Source organism: Bos javanicus, chromosome 5 (genome assembly GCF_032452875.1).
Source record: "Bos javanicus breed banteng chromosome 5, ARS-OSU_banteng_1.0, whole genome shotgun sequence".
In the NCBI taxonomy this organism is placed as follows: domain Eukaryota; kingdom Metazoa; phylum Chordata; class Mammalia; order Artiodactyla; family Bovidae; genus Bos; species Bos javanicus.
The window spans coordinates 18,780,475-18,800,895 of record NC_083872.1 but is presented as its reverse complement, the minus strand read 5'-3'; the positions used below and the strand labels follow the sequence as shown (position 1 = coordinate 18,800,895).

The 20,421-nt window shown below is 37.1% G+C and overlaps 1 protein-coding gene across 3 annotated transcripts in view; it reads left to right on the top strand.

Annotated features, from left to right (window-relative positions):
• The window catches only part of KITLG (KIT ligand), a 105,645-nt gene that overhangs the window by 72,602 nt on the left and 12,622 nt on the right, over positions 1–20,421 (top strand). The window contains exons 4-9 of one of the 3 annotated variants that reach the window (XM_061415701.1): positions 3,637–3,807; positions 6,724–6,883; positions 7,601–7,684; positions 17,765–17,874; positions 18,819–18,886; positions 19,877–19,953. In XM_061415701.1, coding sequence (XP_061271685.1) covers positions 3,637–3,807; positions 6,724–6,883; positions 7,601–7,684; positions 17,765–17,874; positions 18,819–18,886; positions 19,877–19,916 — 633 coding nt within the window. In that variant the 3' untranslated portion in view covers positions 19,917–19,953. The remainder of the gene's footprint in view (positions 1–3,636; positions 3,808–6,723; positions 6,884–7,600; positions 7,685–17,764; positions 17,875–18,818; positions 18,887–19,876; positions 19,954–20,421) is intronic. The other 2 variants (XM_061415703.1, XM_061415702.1) reach the window with 2 other exon arrangements.

Genomic DNA, 20,421 nt, shown 5'->3' with positions numbered 1-20,421 from the left:
TTCAAAGCAAAAAAGTATATTTCTTTTTGTGTGTATTTGGGTGAATAAAACATTACGTTATATGTACTTCAGGAATTTGAAACATACTCTTTACATCACCTCTTTGATGTCCTGTCTGACTCTATCAACTTTACTGATCTTTCACATTCTTCTAGTGAAATAGAGAATGTTATTTATATCTTACATTCTTCTAATATCTATTGTGAGTTAATAGCTGTGCAATATAAAACTATTTGTTTAAAATGGTCTCTGAAAGATGAGTGACAGTAATGCCTGTTTATTAAGGTAAAGGAAAAATTTAAATTTGTGAATTGCACACTTTTAATTATCTATTTCCTAATCATAATAATCTTGTAAGAGTTGAAAAACAGACTTCATATCATCTCACAAATGAAATATTTAGGTCACTGTGTTTTGCTGTCTACAAATCATTGACTAGATTTAATTAAAAAGAAAATGCGAATCTGCTTGATGTTCTAGTCAAGGCTGGTTTCCTTTCTTGTAGGCAGACAAGTTAAAACTGGCTGATAGTTAATATTGTTTACCTCAGTTTTATCTTTCCTAAATTCAATAAACTTTAAAAGCTAAAATATAGCTGTTTAAACAGATTAGTGAAAAGAAATAACTTTGAATTGATTATATAGTCTTTCCAAGAAAATTATGCAAGAATGTACAATGAATGAAATACAGTTAAAGGTGTTTAGAAATATATTTTTCAGCAGTGTAGTCTCGATGTTTATGTCAAATATCAATGAATTTTTCATAACTTTAAAGGGGCAGATATTGGGCTAGGATTCGATTATGGGATTTCCATGATTTAACAGTAAGAAATTACAGGTTTAGGGTTGGAAATGTTTCTGGGAAAAGTTGATTGCTTGGACTGTTGATTAGGTATGTGAAAACAAGGGTGGGTGGCCATGGGGCGAGTAGTCATAGCTAAATAAGAACTTGAATGAGGAATGTAAACATAGAGTTCAGTTGAAGATAGAGATAAACAGAAGTGACATAAGCACCCCAGAGTTCCCAGTTTAAAACTAAGAAACATATAAACAAGCTCCTTTCTGCTTTAACCACAAAAAAGCAACAAACAAAAAGAAAAAACAACCTGTTCATTTAAGGCAAAGACCACAGTACCTTAATTCAGAATAGGGGAATTTGATTTTGGTTCCTACACGTCAGAGCATCAGAGAGAAGGACAGGTGAGCTTGTTCATAAAGTGGAGCAAGGACAGAGTTTGAAAAGATTAATACATGAGCTGTACTTGCCATGGAAAAATTTGCACAATTTCAGTGGGATGAACTAATTGGTGAAGGCTGTTTTACCATATAAATACTACTAAAGTAGTATTTACAGAATGTACTGTTTCCCATATCCTAGGAAATCTGCCCCTTGCTGATAGGGATGACTATCTAAAGGGAATTATTGCTGTCTAAGTGGAGGGAAACTTGGGAGAACAATCAGCCTCCAAAGAAAGACTGACAGCTTGTAAAGAGACTTGTTAATGATGCAAATATGAACTTGCATGTGCTTAAGATAAGCACTGATTTTATAAAACAAGGAGTTCATTCTCAGCATATTTTGGAAACAGTCTTTGAGAACTTGGTTGGTGAGTCAAATGAAACGGCCAAATTGAACTAATTCCCACTAGGAGTTTGTTTATTCTACTTATCTGAAGTCAGAGCCAATACTCCCTAAAAGTTTTGAATGGCATTTAATGCTTCCAGAAATTGCAATGTACCTATCTGTAGAGAAACCAGTTTCCCCTTTGGCTGGGTCATATTAATTAAAATTGTTCTATGAAATAAATATAAAATGGCTATCTTGTATAATTTAGAAAACACGAATTACATGAGTTTCACCCACAGAGATATTTTGCTGGTAAGTAGAAAAATAAAGTATAGTGGGTTTTGTTCATTTTACATGACATCGGTTACCCTCTCTGATTATGTGTTTTTATTACAATAGAAATAATTTAAAATTATGTGAGATCTTAATAAGCCAAGACCATTTTACCTTTTCTATCTTATTTTTTTCATTATAACATTTTAACAATTAAAAATATAAATCAGAACCTAGACTTCAAAGTTTTTTATAAGAGAAAAAAGAATATTACAATATACAATGTATGTAAATTTCCAATTATTTTAAGTGGTGTCACATTCATTTTTAAAAATGTTATAATTCATTCTAATATACTAAGAAGTTTTCCCTAATAATCTAAACCTTTATTTATCTGCAAATGTATAAGAGGGGTTGGCAAACTACACTCTACAGACCAGATCCAGTATGTTGCTGATATTACATGGACAGCCAGCTGAGTCTGTCTTTTTACAGATGAACATTTACAGTCTACTTGATAATAGAGAATGCTTTTAACCCTAAGTGAACAAAAATGTTGACCCAAAATAAAGAATTCCATTCTTCTTATTGCTAAACCTGTGTTACAAAAGAAGCTAAATAATTATGCAAAAGACATTGTATCCAATTATAATCATTACTTTTTAAATGGTAATAAGAATGGGTAGAAATTAATTTTCTCTTATATAACTGGACCTACACAATATTCTTGATTTTTGCCTTTTGGCATACAAAGCTTGAAAATATTTGCCATCTAGCCCTTTCCAGAAAATGTTGGGACCCTTGTTATGTAGTATTTTCTCTCACTTTTTTTTTTTTTCACTTCTATATCAGTTAAGCAATTAGTTTCTGAGCAACACCCATATGCCAGACAGTATTCTAGGTCTTAGGAACACCACAGGGAACACAATTTTATAAAAAAATCCTACCCTCATGAAACTTAAATTCAAATTATGTACCTCATCTCCTCAAAACTACCTTACTTCCATTTTCCCTTTCTGTAGAGGGACAAAATGAGGTTCAGAAAATTTATGTAGCTTGTCGGGATTCTCTCAGCCAAAATTGAACCCAGTTTTGCTTGATTCCAAGGCTTGAGCTTCCAACCAGTGGATAGGGCTGGCTTCATGAGTGGGGCTCCACACTTGGTTTCATGCTCTGCGGTCACCATCGTGAAACTCTTCATCATTTTTTGAACACGTTTTGAGCAGTAAATACATTTCCATTTTGCTATTAGCCCCACAAATTATGTAGCTGGTCCTGCCACTAAAGCAAAAGTGCTTCTCTCCCAGACCAGGGCTATTTTTTTAACACCCACAGAAACTCAGCTATGAAGAAGTTTTGAAATCTATCAAGATCCTGAGAAAAATAAGCCATTATTGATCCACTGATTCATATTCTAGTTGCCCAAAAGACTGGAAGTTCCTTGAAGAACATAGGAACCTTTCCCACTATAACTTTCTAAAAAAATTTCTCTGGGTTAAATTCATTTCAGAATACAGTAAGTAAGAAATAAATATGCTTCCATAGAATTAAATTTTGCAGTATCTGAACCTTGTCAAGAACTCTGTCTTAATTTTATCTCCATGGAAGGGCAAAATCTTTACCATCAACAATTTCTTCTGATCTTTATGCATTTGGAAATTTTGAAACAGCTGTTAGACATGACTTAAGAAAAACCTAAGAACAAACCTGTTCTGATATAAGGAAATCTTTTGTCCAGTAATCAGTGACTGTACTTAAAACAGGTGCTTTGTCTTCTTTTCTTTTAATTTCTTACAGCCTAGTCATTGTTGGATAAGCCAGATGGTGGAACAACTGTCAGTCAGCTTGACTGATCTTCTGGACAAGTTTTCAAATATTTCTGAAGGCTTGAGTAATTATTCTATCATAGACAAACTTGTGAAAATAGTTGATGACCTTGTGGAGTGCATGGAAGAACACTCATTTGAGGTAACTTTGTATTGGGACTGCTTTTTATTACTCATCTCTGTAACCTATGGCTGATAAGTGGTGGCAGGGTTGGGGACGTGTTTGTGAGATTTTTAACTTATTAATTTGTAATTAAAAAAATTTTTGAAGATGAGCACAAAACAATAAATGTTTGTAGTTATATCACAACTGAAATGTATATTAAGACAATTAAATGTTGTCACTTAATATAAAAATAAATGTATTCACAATACACTTATAAAAACAACCCTGACTTTATCTCATGGATAAAGTTCTCATAGCCTTCCTATGAGGTTACCAATGTTCATTTACCTTTAAATGGAAAATTGCCTATAATGAACACTTGACCTCTTATCTATAGTAATAATATCACAACAGAAAAGTGCATTTTAATGTCTTTGGGTCATTTGATGATTAGTTGTCACTTCAGAGTATGGGTATAGCAATGCTTTGGATTCGAAGCATATTAAAGAAGCAATGTACCCACTAGAGATTAAGGATGAGATGCTGGAGGTCAAATCCTGGCTTTGTTCAAAAATAGTTTTGCTCACCTCCTTTCCACATAAAATGGGGACAATAAGAGGAGTCGATATTACATGATTAATGATGAATTTTTATTCATTATGAATGAATTTTTATCATTCAAATTTGGCAAAGTAAAATGTTAACAGTTTTTTTAAGTTTTATAACACTGTGTCTATATAATAAATGACCTCTTGGGACACCTGTTTTGACATAGAGTTCACAAGACAAGGTTTAGCCTACAGGCCTTCTTGAAGTTCAAACCTAAGGCTTTAACCATGATGCTGTATGAAAGTGAAAGTGAAGTCGCTTAGTCGCGTCCGACTCTTTGCGACCCCATGGACTGTAGCCTATCAGGCTCCTCCGTCCATGGGATTTTCCAGGCAAGAATGCTGGAGTGGATTGCCATTTCCTTCTTCAGGGATCTTCCCGACCCAGGAATCGAACCTGGGTCTCCCGCATTGCAGGCAGACGCTATACCGTCGGAGCCACCATAGTAACAGTCAAGTACTCTGTCTCCATTCAAATTCTAGTCACTCTCTAAGACCCAACCTCCATCCCATTTGTGCTCTCCAATCTTGAAATTCTCATAACGCCAGTAACCTAATCACGACTGAGCGACTTCACTTTCACTTTTCACTTTCCTGCATTGGAGAAGGAAATGGCATCCTACTCCAGTGTTCTTGCCTGGAGAATCCCAGGGACAGGGGAGCCTGGTGGGCTGCCGTCCATGGGGTCGCACAGAGTCGGACACGACTGAAGTGACTTAGCAGCAGCAGCAGCATAATTCATCTTTTCTACTGTTTTACTTTCTAATTTCCCTATCAGAATGTATCGTATATTCAATGACATCTTAGAGTTAGCATCCCTTTTTATCATATCAGTATGAATGATGTACTAATGGCAATGATAAGGAGAGGTCACAGAAAGTAGAGTATACCAGACAAGGTGTCATGAAGGAAATAAGATATGCCCTAGGTCCTGAAAGATGAATTAATTGGTCAATAAATGACAGTTTATCTAGAAGAGCATTCCAGACACCAAAAGGTGTACATTTACTAACCATGGCACTTTGGCTAGAACCCAAGAGATTCATACCAGGTGGTATCTCTCAGTTGTTCCAGAGGTTAACATATATATAAAACACTTAGAGTAGTACATAGTAAGTGGTACATAGGTGTTAACTCTAATTAATATTACCTGCTTTTATTTGTAGATAACCATGTTTGAGAAGATCCCCTGGAGAAGGGAAAGGCTACCCACTCCAGTATTCTGTCCTGGAGAAGTCCATGGACTGTATAGTCCATGGGGTCACAAAGACAGACTGAGAAACTTTCACTTTTCATATATTTATGAATTCCTAAAATATAGCTTTGACTTGTTTGGGGATTTTATAGAAAATCATATTCTTTTTATGCTTTTGAGACTTGCTTCTTTCATTCCACATTGTTTATAAGATATCCACATTGATTATTACAGCCGTAGTTGATTTTTTTTTTTTTTTTACTGTTCATAAACATTTCATTGATTCAATATACCACTAATTTATTAAACCACTCTCCTGTTGATTGGTGTAAGAATTTATAAACACTGCTGGCAAGAACTTGCTTAATATGCCTCCTGGTACATCTTGCAAGAGTTTCCTTAAAGTAGTTACCTAGGAGTGGAATTTCTGGGTCACAGGATGGCAGCATGTCCAACCTTACTAATATCAAAGGGCCAATTTATGTCATTCCACTGGAGTATAAGAGACCCCCTCTGCTCCAGATCCTTGCCAGTATTTATCATCATTAGACTTTTTAATTAGTGCATATTTGGAGCATGTGTTGTGTATATTTTTAATGAGAAGTAATGATTTTAATGAACATCTTTAAAGAGAACAGTCTATAGTTTGTTGTTAGGATTATTTCATTGTTTTGACGTTGCTTTCACCTTATTCGCCCTCGCCACCACCCTCTTCCTTTTATCCGGAATTGAGCCCCAGACTGAACTGCATAGAGTCATTTGTCCTATAGTGCCAGTTTGAATTACGAGTTTTAAAACAGTTGTCTAGAGACTTCCCTGGTGCTCCAGTGGTTTAAGACTCTGGGCTTCCACTGCAGGGGGTGCAGGTTTCATCCCTGGTTGGGAAACTAGATTCTGCATGCCCTGTGGAGAGGCAAAAAAAGACTGTAAAAATCTAATTCAAATTTAACTCAATAGATATGTTCCTAAAATATTAACAATGTTACTTAAAAACAAACAAACAAAAAACTGTTGTCTAAAAGTGTCGGTTTCACTTGAGTCTGTCAAGGACATATTTGTGGTCTATTACTTTGACATTAGTTAAATCTGCAGACTATTTGAAAAACCTAATCTTGTGGGTTTGTTTTTTTTTTTTTCTTCTTCTTCTAGAATGTAAAAAAATCATCTAAGAGCCCAGAACCCAGGCAGTTTACTCCTGAGAAATTTTTTGGAATTTTTAATAAATCCATCGATGCCTTCAAGGACTTAGAGATAGTGGCTTCTAAAATGAGTGAATGTGTGATTTCCTCAACATCAAGTCCTGAAAAAGGTAAGATATATATTCCTAATATAAATGTAGAAAGCAAGACTGAATCTTTTATGTATAGGTAAGAATCTACCTCTGACTTAAATATATATGTAGCTAGAAACAGACATGTGTGTGTATGTATGTCTAATATAAAAGCAAATATCAGTGGCATGAAAAAAAAAACAGTTATATATTTGTTGGTGTTCAAGCCCAAACAACACTTAACCATCTTCAAAGTACAGAATTGCACATGAGTAAACGATACATGAGATAGTCACTCATTTTCACCTGATATTTACTAGTAATATACAATTATATTCTTCACTTCCAGTCTTCTTAATGTCCCCTTCTCAAATCTTTTCCTTAGGGGTCTAATTCTGAGTCATGAATTCTCATCTTCATCACTTACCCTGTACTGAGACTTCCTCCCTGCTACCATCCCTATGATATGAAATTTTAATTTCATTACTTATTTTGAAAAAGTGATCAATTGCCAACCATTTGCATTATTTACATTTATTAGTGTGTGTAGGCAGTGAATCTTTGTTCTGTAACGTGACTTTGGTGAATTTCTTAATAAAAATAGAAAAGCAGGACCAAGTATGAAATAGGATCTGAATGATCCAGATTTGGGAAGCAGGCCTGGAAAGTACTCTAATATTGCACTTCACCTTTTGAGGACTCTTTAATTTATGTAAATCGCCATGCAACACTGACACATTATTGCTTTCTATTTAGATTCCAGAGTCAGTGTCACAAAACCATTTATGTTACCCCCTGTTGCAGCCAGCTCCCTTAGGAATGACAGCAGTAGCAGTAATAGTAAGTACATATATCTGATTTAATGCATGCATGGCTCCAATTAGCTTCTGTTAGGAGTATTGCATGAGCTTTAAAGGAAATTTCTACAATCATTACTATTAATTCTGTTCTCTTACTATTCTTCCTGTTATGATTTTCCTGAGAATTAAATAATTAGGTTTGCACAATTGGATTTCCCTAAAGCTGGAGATACTGTTTAATTGGGGTAATACATTTTCTGCTAAGATAGTTTTCAATAAGGCATGAAATTACTTTTAGATGATTTAAGCTTTTTTCATTGTTGACTTGAAATATATTTTGCATGGAATTTGCCTGACAAAAAAATGGAATTTTAAAATGGAAAATAGAGGTGCAGGCTGTGTAAAATTCCAAGGATATCTTCTGTTTTGTTGTGTATAACACTATTTACTACTGTATGTTTGGAAATTTGATTTTTTTTTTTATTTTACTATAAAATCATATGTTGGGGGACAATATGCTTCTTTCTCTGAAATTTCTATCCTTGTTCGTGAAGAAGAATCAAGTTTCCTGGAAGTCTAATGTCCTTTTTTCTTTCAAATGTAATCCCATGGACAGAGAAGCCTGGAGAGCTATACAGTCCATGGGGTTGCAAGAGTTGGCCACAACTGACAGACTAAACTTACCGACCTAGGCAAAGGTCACTATAAGGGTCATTGGATTTACTAAATATTCTGACCCTCTAGTCTCATGGATGCTGTAGGAGGAAAAAATTCATCCTGTGATCTTAGCTGAGAAGATCATCTCTTAAAATTTAGTGATGGAACACTCTCATATGTTCAAGAGCATCAAAGACCTATCTGTAAAAAAGAGTAATCAATTTAATACAAATCCACAACAGCAATGCTGCAATTCAGAAATTAAAAGGAAAACCTCTAAAATCAATCTGTTTTGGATGTTTTGCCACCAAAACCTGACCTGAATTGTGATGAGGCTATTTGTAATCTTTACCCTCTAAAAGTGGGTATGCCTTTCACTAAGGATGCCTTTCACTAAGAAGTATTAATGTGTTTGACTATAGGGTGCTACTCATACCTCATTGAGGATATTATATAATATACAATATTTATAGGACAGAAATATTCTAAAATCTAAAATTCTGAATACCCATTGGATTTTAAAAATTTGAAGACACTATATATGTTAAGGTCTTTTTTACTAAGAATTTTATTAATCTTTTCAAAGAAGCAGTTTTTGACTTTTAAAATTCTGTTAGTATTTCATTGATTTATAATTTAACCTTTCATAATTTCCCTACATCTGCCTTGGGTTTAATTTGTTCAACTTTTTCTAAGTTCTCAAGGTAGAAAAATTAGATCATTGACTCTAAACCATTCTTCTTTTCTAAAATAAGCACTTAAAGGTATAAATGTCCTTATAAGCAGCTTTAGCTGAATTCCACATATTTTGATATATTGTGTTTCCATTATCATTTCTTTAAAAATAATTTTCCTTATAATTTCTTCTTTTGTTCATGGGAATATAAAAGTGGGTTGTTGTCTAAAAATATGTGATTTTTCTAGATATCTTATTCAGTTCCGTTCAGTTCAGTTGCTCAGTTGTGTCTGACTCTTTGCGACCCCATGAATACGCAGCACGCCAGGCCTCCCTGTCCATCACCAACTCCCAGAGTTCACTCAAACTCGTGTCCATTGAGTCAGTGATGCCATCCAGCCATCTCATCCTCTGTCGTCCCCTTTTCCTCCTGCCCCCAATCTCTCCCATCATCAGAATCTTTTCCAATGAGTCACCTCTTTGCATGAGGTGGCCAAAGTACTGGAGTTTCAGCTTCAGCATCATTCCTTCCAAAGAACACCCAGGGCTGATCTCCTTTAGAATGGACTGGGTGCATCTCCTTGCAGTCCAAGGGACTCTCAAGAGTCTTCTCCAGCACCACAGTTCAAAAGCATCAATTCTTCGGCGCTCAGCTTTCTTCACAGTCCAACTCTCACATCCATACATGACTACTGGAAAAACCATAGCCTTGACTAGACGGACCTTTGTTGGCAAAGTAATGTCTCTGCTTTTCAATATGCTATTTAGGTTGGTCATAGCTTTTCTTCCAAGGAGTAAGCGTCTTTTAATCTTATTAATGATTTCTAAATTAACTCCATTATTGTCAAAGAACATACAGTGTAGTCTTGTGAGATTTATTGAGACATTTTGTGAATATTAAAGTTTCAGGTGTAGCATTCTGAAATTTGATACAAGTGGTTGATAAAGTTCAGATCTTCTGTCCTTATTACATTTTTTTGTCAAATTTTTAATTGTTTACTGAGAGGGGAGCATTAAAAATCTTTCCTTTTGATTGTGGATTTGGTTATTTCTTATTTTGGTTCTATGATTTTTGCTTCACCTACTTAGCAGCTCTATTATTAAGTACTTACATATTTATTATTGTTATATCTTTCCTGATTTACATCTTACTGAAATATTCCTTATTAACTCTGCTAGAGCTCTTGTCTTGAAGCATATTTTGTTTGACATTGGTAGGGCCAGCCTTTCTTATATTTACTGTTTTCATATATATTGTTTTTCTTCCTGTCTTTATTTTGAAAGTATCTCTCTGATAGGATGCAGTTGGGCCCTGCTGTTTTATCTAGTCCCTTATTTTCATTAATTAGGCTGTTTGACCCATTTTGTATTTAATGCAGTTATCGGTGTGGTTAGATGTGGGTCTACCATTTTGTGATTGGCACCACATGCTTACTGATCCCCTGTTCCTCCTTTCCAGCCCTCTTTTGTGTTCATTGATTGATTTTTAGTGCTCTATTTTAATTACTTCTGTTGTCTTTTCAACAGCACCTCTTGACATCATTTTGTGGTTGCTTTAGGAATTGCCATATACATCTTAACTTGTAACATTCTATTTAATCTTGTAGCACTTCAGAAACAAAGTAAGAACCTTGCAACAGGATGTTCCACTTGCCTATAACCTCTTTTGTGCTGTGTTGACATATATCTTTATGCAGGTTATAAACCTCACAATACAGTCTTAAAATTATTGCTTAAAACCATCTTTTCAAGAGAAGGAAAAAAAATCTTTTACATTTACCCACATATTTATTATTTCTTGTTACTCCTCATTTCCTCTTGTAAATCCAAGTTTCTGTCTGGCATTAATTCCTTTCTGGCTGAAGAGCTTCCTTTAGCATTTCGTGCAGTGCAGATCTGTTGCCAACAAATTCTTTTTCTTTTAATAGAAAAATGACTTTGTCTTCAGTATTGCAGGTGCTTTTTACTAGATACAGAATTCTGGGTTAACAGAATTTTTTTCCTTGAGTCCTTTAAAGATGTCACTCCATTGTCTTCCTGCTTCTATTGTTTCTGACAAAAAGGCAGCCAGCATTTATATGATGTTTTTCCTTATATGTACTGAGTCATTTTCCCCCTCTGCCTTTCAAAATTTACTTCTGTTTTAGGAGTTCAAATAAGATGCGCTTAGGAGTGGTTTAAGCTTCTTGGATATGTAAGTTTAAGAATCACACATACATACAATCACACACATAATCCACATATATTATTGATAAAATCAGTCTCACAGATCATGGACGTTTTGTTCATTTTTTTCCAACCTCTCTTTAATCTTCAAGATGAATAATTTTAACCTATTTTCAAGTTCCCTGACTTTTCTGTCATCTGCTAAATTTTTCTTCCAGTAAGTTTTCCTTTTTCCATTAATTTTTTTATTAAGACTTTATTTTTAGAGCAGTTTAAGGTTTGCAGCAAAATTGAGGGGAATAGAGATTTTTCACATACTCCCTGCCACACATGCATAGCCTCTCTCATTATCAACATGCCCCTCTAGAGAGGTACATTTGTACAATGGAGGAATCTTCATGGACACCTCATATCAGCCAAAGTCCACAGTTTACATAGGGTTCACTCTTGGTGCTATCCATTCTATGGGTTTGAATCCACTGCATTTTTTTCATTTCTAAATTTGTACTTTGTGTTCTAGAATTTTCATTTGGTTCTTTTTATATTTTATATTTTTCTGCTGAGATTTTCCATCTGCATATTCATTATGACAATATTTTCTTTTTTGGCTCTTGGATATAGTTACAATAGCTTCTCTAAAGTTCTTGTTTTCAAATTTCAATATGTAGGTCATCCCAGCATGGTTTCTATTAAGTGATTTTTTTTTCTTCCTGATTGTGGGTCACATCTTCCTTTAGATGGCTAGTAATTTTTGACCATATGCTGGATATTATGTTGTTGGTATAGGTATTATGTTGTCGAATATCTGGATTTTGTAGCATTCCTTCAGTGACTGTTTTGTTCTGATAGGCAGTTGGTTCAGTTCCTAGCAGATCAGTTTTCTCTTCCTTTCCAGGCCTTTTTTTTTTTTTAGGCTTTCTTAGAGGGTGGAGGGAGAGTAGCCTTATTTCTAAGGCATGGGGTCACTGAGCTATTTCTTGAATGCCTAGAAAATCTCTCCATTCTTGCTTGTCAGAGCTTCTTTGTCTCTGAATTGACTTCTAGGGTCTTTGCTTAAGTCATAGCTTCCTGGACACTGTTTATTGCCAGCTTTTGTGAGGTTTCTCCCTGTGCATGTACAGCTTATTATTCAAGCAATGATTGAGTCTCCTCCAGACACGTATAGTGCTTCTTTTCTACACAGTTCCTCTCCCCAAAATAACCCTGCCTTACAAACCTCACAAACAGCCCCGCCTCCAGCTAAGGCAGCAGCCCTCAGCTTCATTCTCTGATTTCCTATCGTAGTGAGACTACTCAGTCAAAAGGTGTCACCCAGCCAGCAAATCGGGACAGTTGTGGGTCTTATCACTTGCATCTTCCCTCTCCCAGGGATCACAGTCTCGTGTTGCCTTTCGGCCAAGATCTGAAAGTAGTTGCCTAGTATAATTTGTTTAGTGTGATAATTATTTATGTTGGGAAGGTTAAATTGCTATCATCAGGGTTGAATGCAAAATCTTTGCTACTTACAAGACAACTGAATATAAAACACCTGTTCGGTCCTATACCTTTGAGACTATCAGTAGTTTTTAAATGGCAATATGAATGACCAGACTTGTTTTTTGTTTCCCTTTTTCTCCCTTTCTTCTTTTTTTGCTTAAAAAAAGAGTGGATCTTGCATGATCAGCAGCTTTTGGCCAGGTGTTCTCACTCATGAAAATGGCACTTTAGATACCCATGGATAGGACTAGCTGTTATGAGTATACAGTCTCATCCGAGAAGCAGACACAAATAAAAATATTCATATTTTATGTTATTTATGCTATATTTAACAGAAGTATGTAAATGTCTTTAGTTGTAGCATAAGGAAAGTAAGACACTCTGGGGAGTAGGGAGTCAGGGAAATTTGAAGAAACCATGCTGTTTTCAGGAAAAAGACCCCAAATGTTGCCATGCTGGTCAGAGGACCATGGCATATGATGAAGCAGCCCAGAGGTGTAAGTTCCCTCTCTGTATCTTATAAGGGAGAATCATGGGATAAGGTAAAAATGTAAAAGTTATCCAAAGGGAGTTGTGCTTTCAAAGTAATGGTAATATTCTTTGTACCAAGCTAAAGTGTGTTTTCGGAGAAGGCAATGGCATCCCACTCCAGTACTTTTGCCTAGAAAATCCCATGATGGAGGAGCCTGGTAGGCTGCAGTCCATGGGGTAGCTAAGAGTCGGACACAACTGAGACACTTTTACTTTTTACTTTCATGCACAGGAGAAGGAAATGGCAACCCACTCCAGTGTTCTTGCCTGGAGAATCCCAGGGACGGGGGAGCCTGGTGGGCTGCCGTCTATGGGGTCGCACAGAGTCAGACACGACTGAAGCGACTTAGCAGCAGCAGCAGCAGCAAAGTGTGTTTTAAAAATGTTCAAGTTTGCGATCCTTACAGACAGTATATTTAAATGATAGAGAGAAGATCCTTACTTTGACATTACCTTACACATCTTCTAGAAAGACCACTGCCCAGCTCTAGCCCTTGCTTGGCTAGCTGTGTGATCTTGGGCAAGTGTTTTAATCGCTCTGGACCCCTCAATCAAATGGAGGTTGATAATCTTTCCTTCATAAGTTTTCTGTGAGTTTTAAATGAGTTAGCCCATGTGTACTTAGCACTGTGGCTGATGTATAGTACATGTTCATCCAGAATTATTAGAACAATTAGAGGCAGCGAGGCTGAGTCAGTAAGTGGTGAGTTTGTGGTGAGCTCTGAATCAAGGGAGAGTACTGAATTGCATGTTTTCTAAGGACCAAGAAGAGGGACATATTCCTGGGCATGGTGCCCATAAGCAGACTCACTCTACAAAGAAATTCAGCAGAATTGCAGCACAGGTTTTTGTGGTCTATGTTTGTACAGATGTCCGGCATTATTAAGTCAAACCACACAAGTCAGTTCCCACCAATTTTGAACACCGGAAGGTTTTCATAATAATGAAAACAGCTAATAAGATAAGAACTCAGGAATTCAGGATTACTCAAATCCTGTGCAGATGAGCTCCCCCACCCCCAGAAACTTAGAGGCATTTTTATATAAAAGCAACGCTTTGGACCCAATAGCCTTCATTTGTGCTTCCCAGGTGGCACTAGTGGAAAAGAATGCAGTGTCTCCCTTCCAATGCAGGAGACAGACAGTTTTGATCCCTGGGTTGGGATCCCTGGAGTAGGAAATGGCAATCCACTCTAGTATTCTTGCCTGGAGAATTCCATGGACACAGGAGCCTGGTGGGCTACAGTCCATGGGGTCGCAAGGGTCAGACACAATTGAAGTGACTTAGCATGCATGCATACCCTTCCTTTGGCTCTTGAGGCACATAATTCAGATCTCATTGACCCCTGATGGATAGCAACTGTAGCAAGTATTGGGAATCATGCCTTGGAGATATAAGCAAAGCCTCTTCTAATAAAGTAGATTTTCTCTCCTGGAAGAGGGATGGCAGGATCACTGAAGAGAACCCAAGGCCTAGCTGTGAAGCCATTTACATTAGGAGAAGAAATAAGGAAGTGACACCTCTGTAGAAGGTGAAGTCGGCTCCTGTGGATCTGACCACCTCCTGTCTATCTCCTTTTCCCTCTCATACAGGAGGACTGGTGCTAGGTGTTAGTCAAATTCCAGAACTTTGTTCAGGGCCACAGTCCTAGGGGTAGGACTTTGGTTAACAAGTCACAGTGTTCTGCGAGAGCGAGGTGTGCTTTCTTTAGTTTCTCCTCCAGCTTGGCTTTATTTGCAACACCTCCCCTGGGGGCTGTCCTTCTAGCTGAGAAAGATTTAGAGTGGGGAATCCCAGAGCACCTCACTCTGTAATAAGTTCCTTCAGCTTGCTGCTGGTGGGTGTGGTCTTTCCTCTGGTCTGACTAATAACAATTCAAGATTTGGCCTTTGGATAGAACAGGAAGAACAGATGTCTAGCTGCCTTGACTCTGGGGCATCTGGCTGCTCAAACATAGGTAATGGAGTTCTCCGTAGCACCATCCCCACTAGCTACTTTTCCATTGGAGTCTGGGGACAAAATATTTATAGCTTCCTTTGTTCTCTGGATATGTCACTTGGCCAAATCATAATCACATGCCAGCAATCAAAATAGACAGTGTGGGTCATAGTGGTTTGGCCATCAATGGGAATTCGAACATGTCACTGGAATACAAACATAAATACCCAAATTATTATTTATTGATAGTGATACAAACATTCTAAAATGGTCAGAATTGCCTGTAACTCCAAACACATTTCCTCATAGAAATCACTTTTATAAATAGTAGCAAAATCTGAGACAAGCACATGTAATCTTATATAACCCTTAAAATGGTTTTATTATTGTAATAATAGTGTTACTTCAATTATGCCAAATCCCATTTTATAACTCAGGCTTATTTTGGTGATAGAATTCATGTTGAGCTTTCAGTTCAGTTCAGTTCAATTCAGTCGCTTAGTAGTGTCTGACTTTTTGCGACCCCGTGAATTGCAGCACGCCAGGCCTCCCTGTCCATCATCAACTCCCGGAGTTCACTCAGACTCACGTCCATTGAGTCAGTGATGCCATCCAGCCATCTCATCCTCTGTCGTCCCCTTCGCCTCCTGCCCCCAATCCCTCCCAGCATCAGAGACTTTTCCAATGAGTCAACTCTTCGCATGAGGTGGCCAAAGTATTGGAGTTTCAGCTTTAGCATCATTCCTTCCAAAGAAATCCCAGGGCTGATCTCCTTCAGAATGGACTGGTTGCATCTCCTTGCAGTCCCAGGGACTCTCAAGAGTCTTCTCCAACACCACAGTTCAAAAGCATCAATTCTTTGGTGCTCAGCTTTCTTCACAGTCCAATTCTCACATCCATACATGACCACTGGAAGAACCATAGCCTTGACTAGATGGACTTATGTTGGCAAAGTAACGTCTCTGCTTTTCAATATGCTATCTAGGTTGGTCATAACTTTCCTTCCAAGGACTAAGCGTCTTTTAATTTCATGGCTGCAGTCACCATCTGCAGTGATTTTGGAGCCCCCAAAAATAAAGTCTGACACTGTTTCCACTGTTTCCCTATCTATTTCCCATGAAGTGATGGGACCAGATGCCATGATCTTCATTTTCTGAATGTTGAGCTTTAAGCCAACTTTTTCACTCTTCTCTTTAACTTTCATCAAGAGCTTTAAGATGCCTAAAACATATTTCCCATGGAGTTGGCCAAAAGGTCTGTCAGTCTGGTCTTAGGAAGTGATTCATAGTTACATGAAGGGAAGAGTCCAGTTCTTTACTCAATCTCCTTTAAGTATAAGGGGCACATGACTCACTATGTTTCCCCTATGCTGCCCCAGCACACACCCAAACTTACTATTATGAGAACCTCTTTGGAAACATAAGAATCATAGAATTAATGAGTTTCCTCTTCCAAGTTTACAAATGGTAGGGAAATGGGCAATTCTTATTCTCACGACAATAGATAAGATTTGTTTCTTGCCTCTGAGGTTAAATCTATGAGTTAATTTTTCCCTCTTAAATGCTGATACACATACTGTGGTTTGATTCTTTTAGATCGTGTACTTTAGGTACTTAATATTAAATAGGTGACTGTAGGCTGACACAGTAGCCCGAGTATCATTGCAAAATATCATAACCCAAATCAGTCACTTTTACTTAATTGGCTTACATTTTGATCATATGATGGCTGAAAGTATATAGTTTATAAATGTATTACATCTTCCAAAGAGAACTGAAAGTTTAACTCTTACAAGTTGACATACACATGTCCATGTTCTCAAACAAGGAAGCTGTTTCTTGTAAGGAGACAGAGAGGAAAAATCTGTCAAAATGTTAAGTTTTGTGATGGGAGCAAGAGACCCTTAGGGGAGTTTTGTTGTTTAATTCCTGAATCATTCTGCTTCTCAAGGAAGATCAAAGCAGGATTCAGGGAGGTGTCCCAAGTTGATTTCATGTGCCCATTCTCTCTCTCACTTAGTTACATGGGGAGACACTGGTGTTTCCAGCCATTCTTCCCTGTTCAGTCATCTCTGGCTTTCTAACATAGAAAGTCTGAAAAATTGAAACCTTTAGTCCATAGCACAGTGCAAAGCACTGCTCGGTATCCAGTAAATGCCAGCTGACGATGCAATGAAGAGACACTGCAATTCTAAGCTTGAGGTCCCTGAAAATACCCTAAGCATAATGTGCAGATATTAACTTAAAATTTGAGGCAGGCCAGACATAGCTTGATTCATCGAGACCTTGATCGGGATGCAGAATGTCTTTAACTTTTCTTGGCAAGAGGTGATGTGTAAAACAGTGAAAAGGTATTAGAAGATAAAGGCATAGAAGATGGATTTGCTTGATTAGATAGAAATCATTTTCAGGTAGATGTTATCTGCGTTCCATATGGGTCCACATTAACCAAGTCAGACAGCCTTCTGTCTGTGGGGTTTCTTTTTCACCTTATATCTGTCAGAAACAACATGAACTTGTATTGAAAGTGGAAAAATCAGCATGTTAAATACTTTAAACAGATGATAGGTCCAGAGTATATTTCGGAAACAGTTGGGAACAACCACAGCATTAAGAGCAAAACCTCTGGCATGGGTATGCGTATGTGGTGTTCACCACTGTACTGTTTAAATTACAGGGAAGGCCTCAAATTCCATTGAAGATTCCAGCCTACAATGGGCAGCCGTAGCATTGCCAGCATTCTTTTCTCTTGTGATCGGGTTTGCTTTTGGGGCCTTTTACTGGAAGGTAAGTGCTGTTATTTTTTTTTTTCCCCCTTAATCAAAAACTTTACATATTTATTTGCTCATACCACATTACATAAATGATTAACAAACTGCCCTTTTCTAAGAAAGGATCCTACCAAGAAAACAGTAAGACAGGATATGTCTTAACTTATAGCCTCCACAGAATATAAACCTTAGAAAGGTTCCCCCATTCCTCCTCATGTTTTGAAGACCACTCCTGTAACTGAGAATGCATACTTAAGAAAATGAAAACTGGTTTTATTAGTCTGCTGCTGCTGCTGCTGCTAAGTCGCTTCAGTCGTGTCCGACTCTGTGCGACCCCATAGACAGCAGCCCACCCAGCTCCACCGTTCCTGGAATTCTCCAGGCAAGAACACTGGAGTGGGTTGCTAGCACCTTCTCCAATGCACGAAAGTGAAAAGTGAAAGTGAAGTCACTCAGTCGTGTCCGACTCTTCGAGACCCCATGGACTGCAGCCCACCAGGCTCCTCCATCCATGGGATTTTCCAGGCAAGAGTACTGGAGTAGGGTGCCATGGCCTTCTCCTTATTAGTCTGAACTAAATATAAAAAGGAATAAATATATGATGTGGTTAAAATTAGCTAGAAATGCCATTTGTATGATGTGCTATTTTGGATTTCTACTCTTACACTCTCTTCTCATTGAAACCTGTCTGAAATTTTTAAATGTGCTAAATGATTGCAAGTCAGCTTTTTGAAATGTCTTTTTAATTTGATTACTATTTAAATCTTTCAGTTTCTTTACTACTCTTTCATCTCCAACATCCTAAAACTTTTGAGTGATAATACCATGCATTTTTCATAATTTCTTACTGCAAAAGTATTTTCATAGACTGCCTGCTGATGAAAACATAGAAGTGGAGACTATTTACCTCTTAAATAGGACATGATAATTTTACAATACATATCATTGTTCTTTTCCCAGAAGAAACAACCAAATCTTACAAGGACAGTTGAAAACAGACAGATTAATGAAGAGGATAATGAAATAAGGTATTTCATTTTACTGAATATGTTCATCAGTAAGGTTGACCTCGCCACTTCACATACCATGCATGTGCTCATAACATCTTTTAAGAAGTGTTTCACCCTCATGATGGTAGCTCCTAACCAGTGTCTTCCAACTTTTAGCTCCATTTCTGATCTCCCATTCTCTCTTCAGTCCCACATCTCCACTTACCTGTGAAATACCTTCACAGAATTGTCTTCCTGACCCTTCTTAGGGTATGCTCTCTCTTTTCTATAAGCAGCAGAATCTTGCTCATCATGTTCCTGGTCATGGAGCTCAGGAGGCACGTTTACCCTCCTCTTTTACACACTATAGCTGAGACATGCTGAGTTCCTTCTTTAGCAGCAGTCATTATTTTCATCTTGTCTGAGTTGCTGCCACAGAACCTTCCTCGGCCCTTCTAAATTCCACCTTTGTCTCCTTCTGTAAACCCCATTCTTGATACCACCTCCTAGTCAAGATATTTTCAGTGTTTTTTCTCTTTCACACTTCATATATTAGACCTCACTCTGGCTTTTGGAGCCTTTAACTTATCTCAACTTACTCAGTATTTTTTTAAAGCCAGATACAAAATTTAAGATACCTTTCCACTTATGATAATTGACTTCTGATCACTATTTTACTCCTACCACATACTGCCCAGGACCAATACTTTGACTTTACATTCAGTTATGGTTTTTCCATTTGGCATGTTATTTTTTCTTATATCATGTTGCATGTGTACACATTCACATATTAAGCACATATAAGCATTTTCTGTATATGTATCATATGCATAGAGAATTTTTTAACTACTTGAGACTGTGTTGAAGTCCTCTCTATAGTAATATTACGAAAGTAAACTTTCCACCCAATTTTGCAAGCTTTTTGCTCCTATATTTATAGAAAAGTAAAAACTGCCCTTTACAGTACCCAGATCATGGTATACTTCAGAATCTATCTTAAAGCAAATAAGCATGTTTCTTGGTTTTCAGTATGTTGCAAGAGAAAGAGAGAGAGTTTCAAGAAGTGTAATTGTGGCTTCTATCAACACTGTTACTTTCGTACATTGGTAAGTTTTCAGAAATCAAGCTAAAAGATATAACAGGAACTACACAGCATCCTAGATGCCAGAATTTATTGTCTTCTATCAAGCTGATGTCAGTATGTCAGCTGAAACTGTTACATTGAATTGTGCATTCTCAAATTTTGAAAGACAAGCAGTGTTATTCCAGATTAGTGGATTCATCTTGTAGAGGAGTTATACAAAACATTAACAGTTGAGTGCTTCCTTTTTTTTTTTTTGGCCACACCATACGGCTTGTGGGATATTAGGTCGCTAACCAGAGATTGAACCCACATCCTCAGAAGTGAAGGTGCAGAGTCCTAACCACTGGGCTGCCAGGGAATTCCTGAGTGCTTTTATTTTTGAGGCCAGAAAATAAGAGGGATAGAGCAAAGTAGGATTAAAATAAAATAGAAGAAGAATAAATAAAACCAATTTCAATTACGTGTGATTACTATAACATGATAGGAGAAG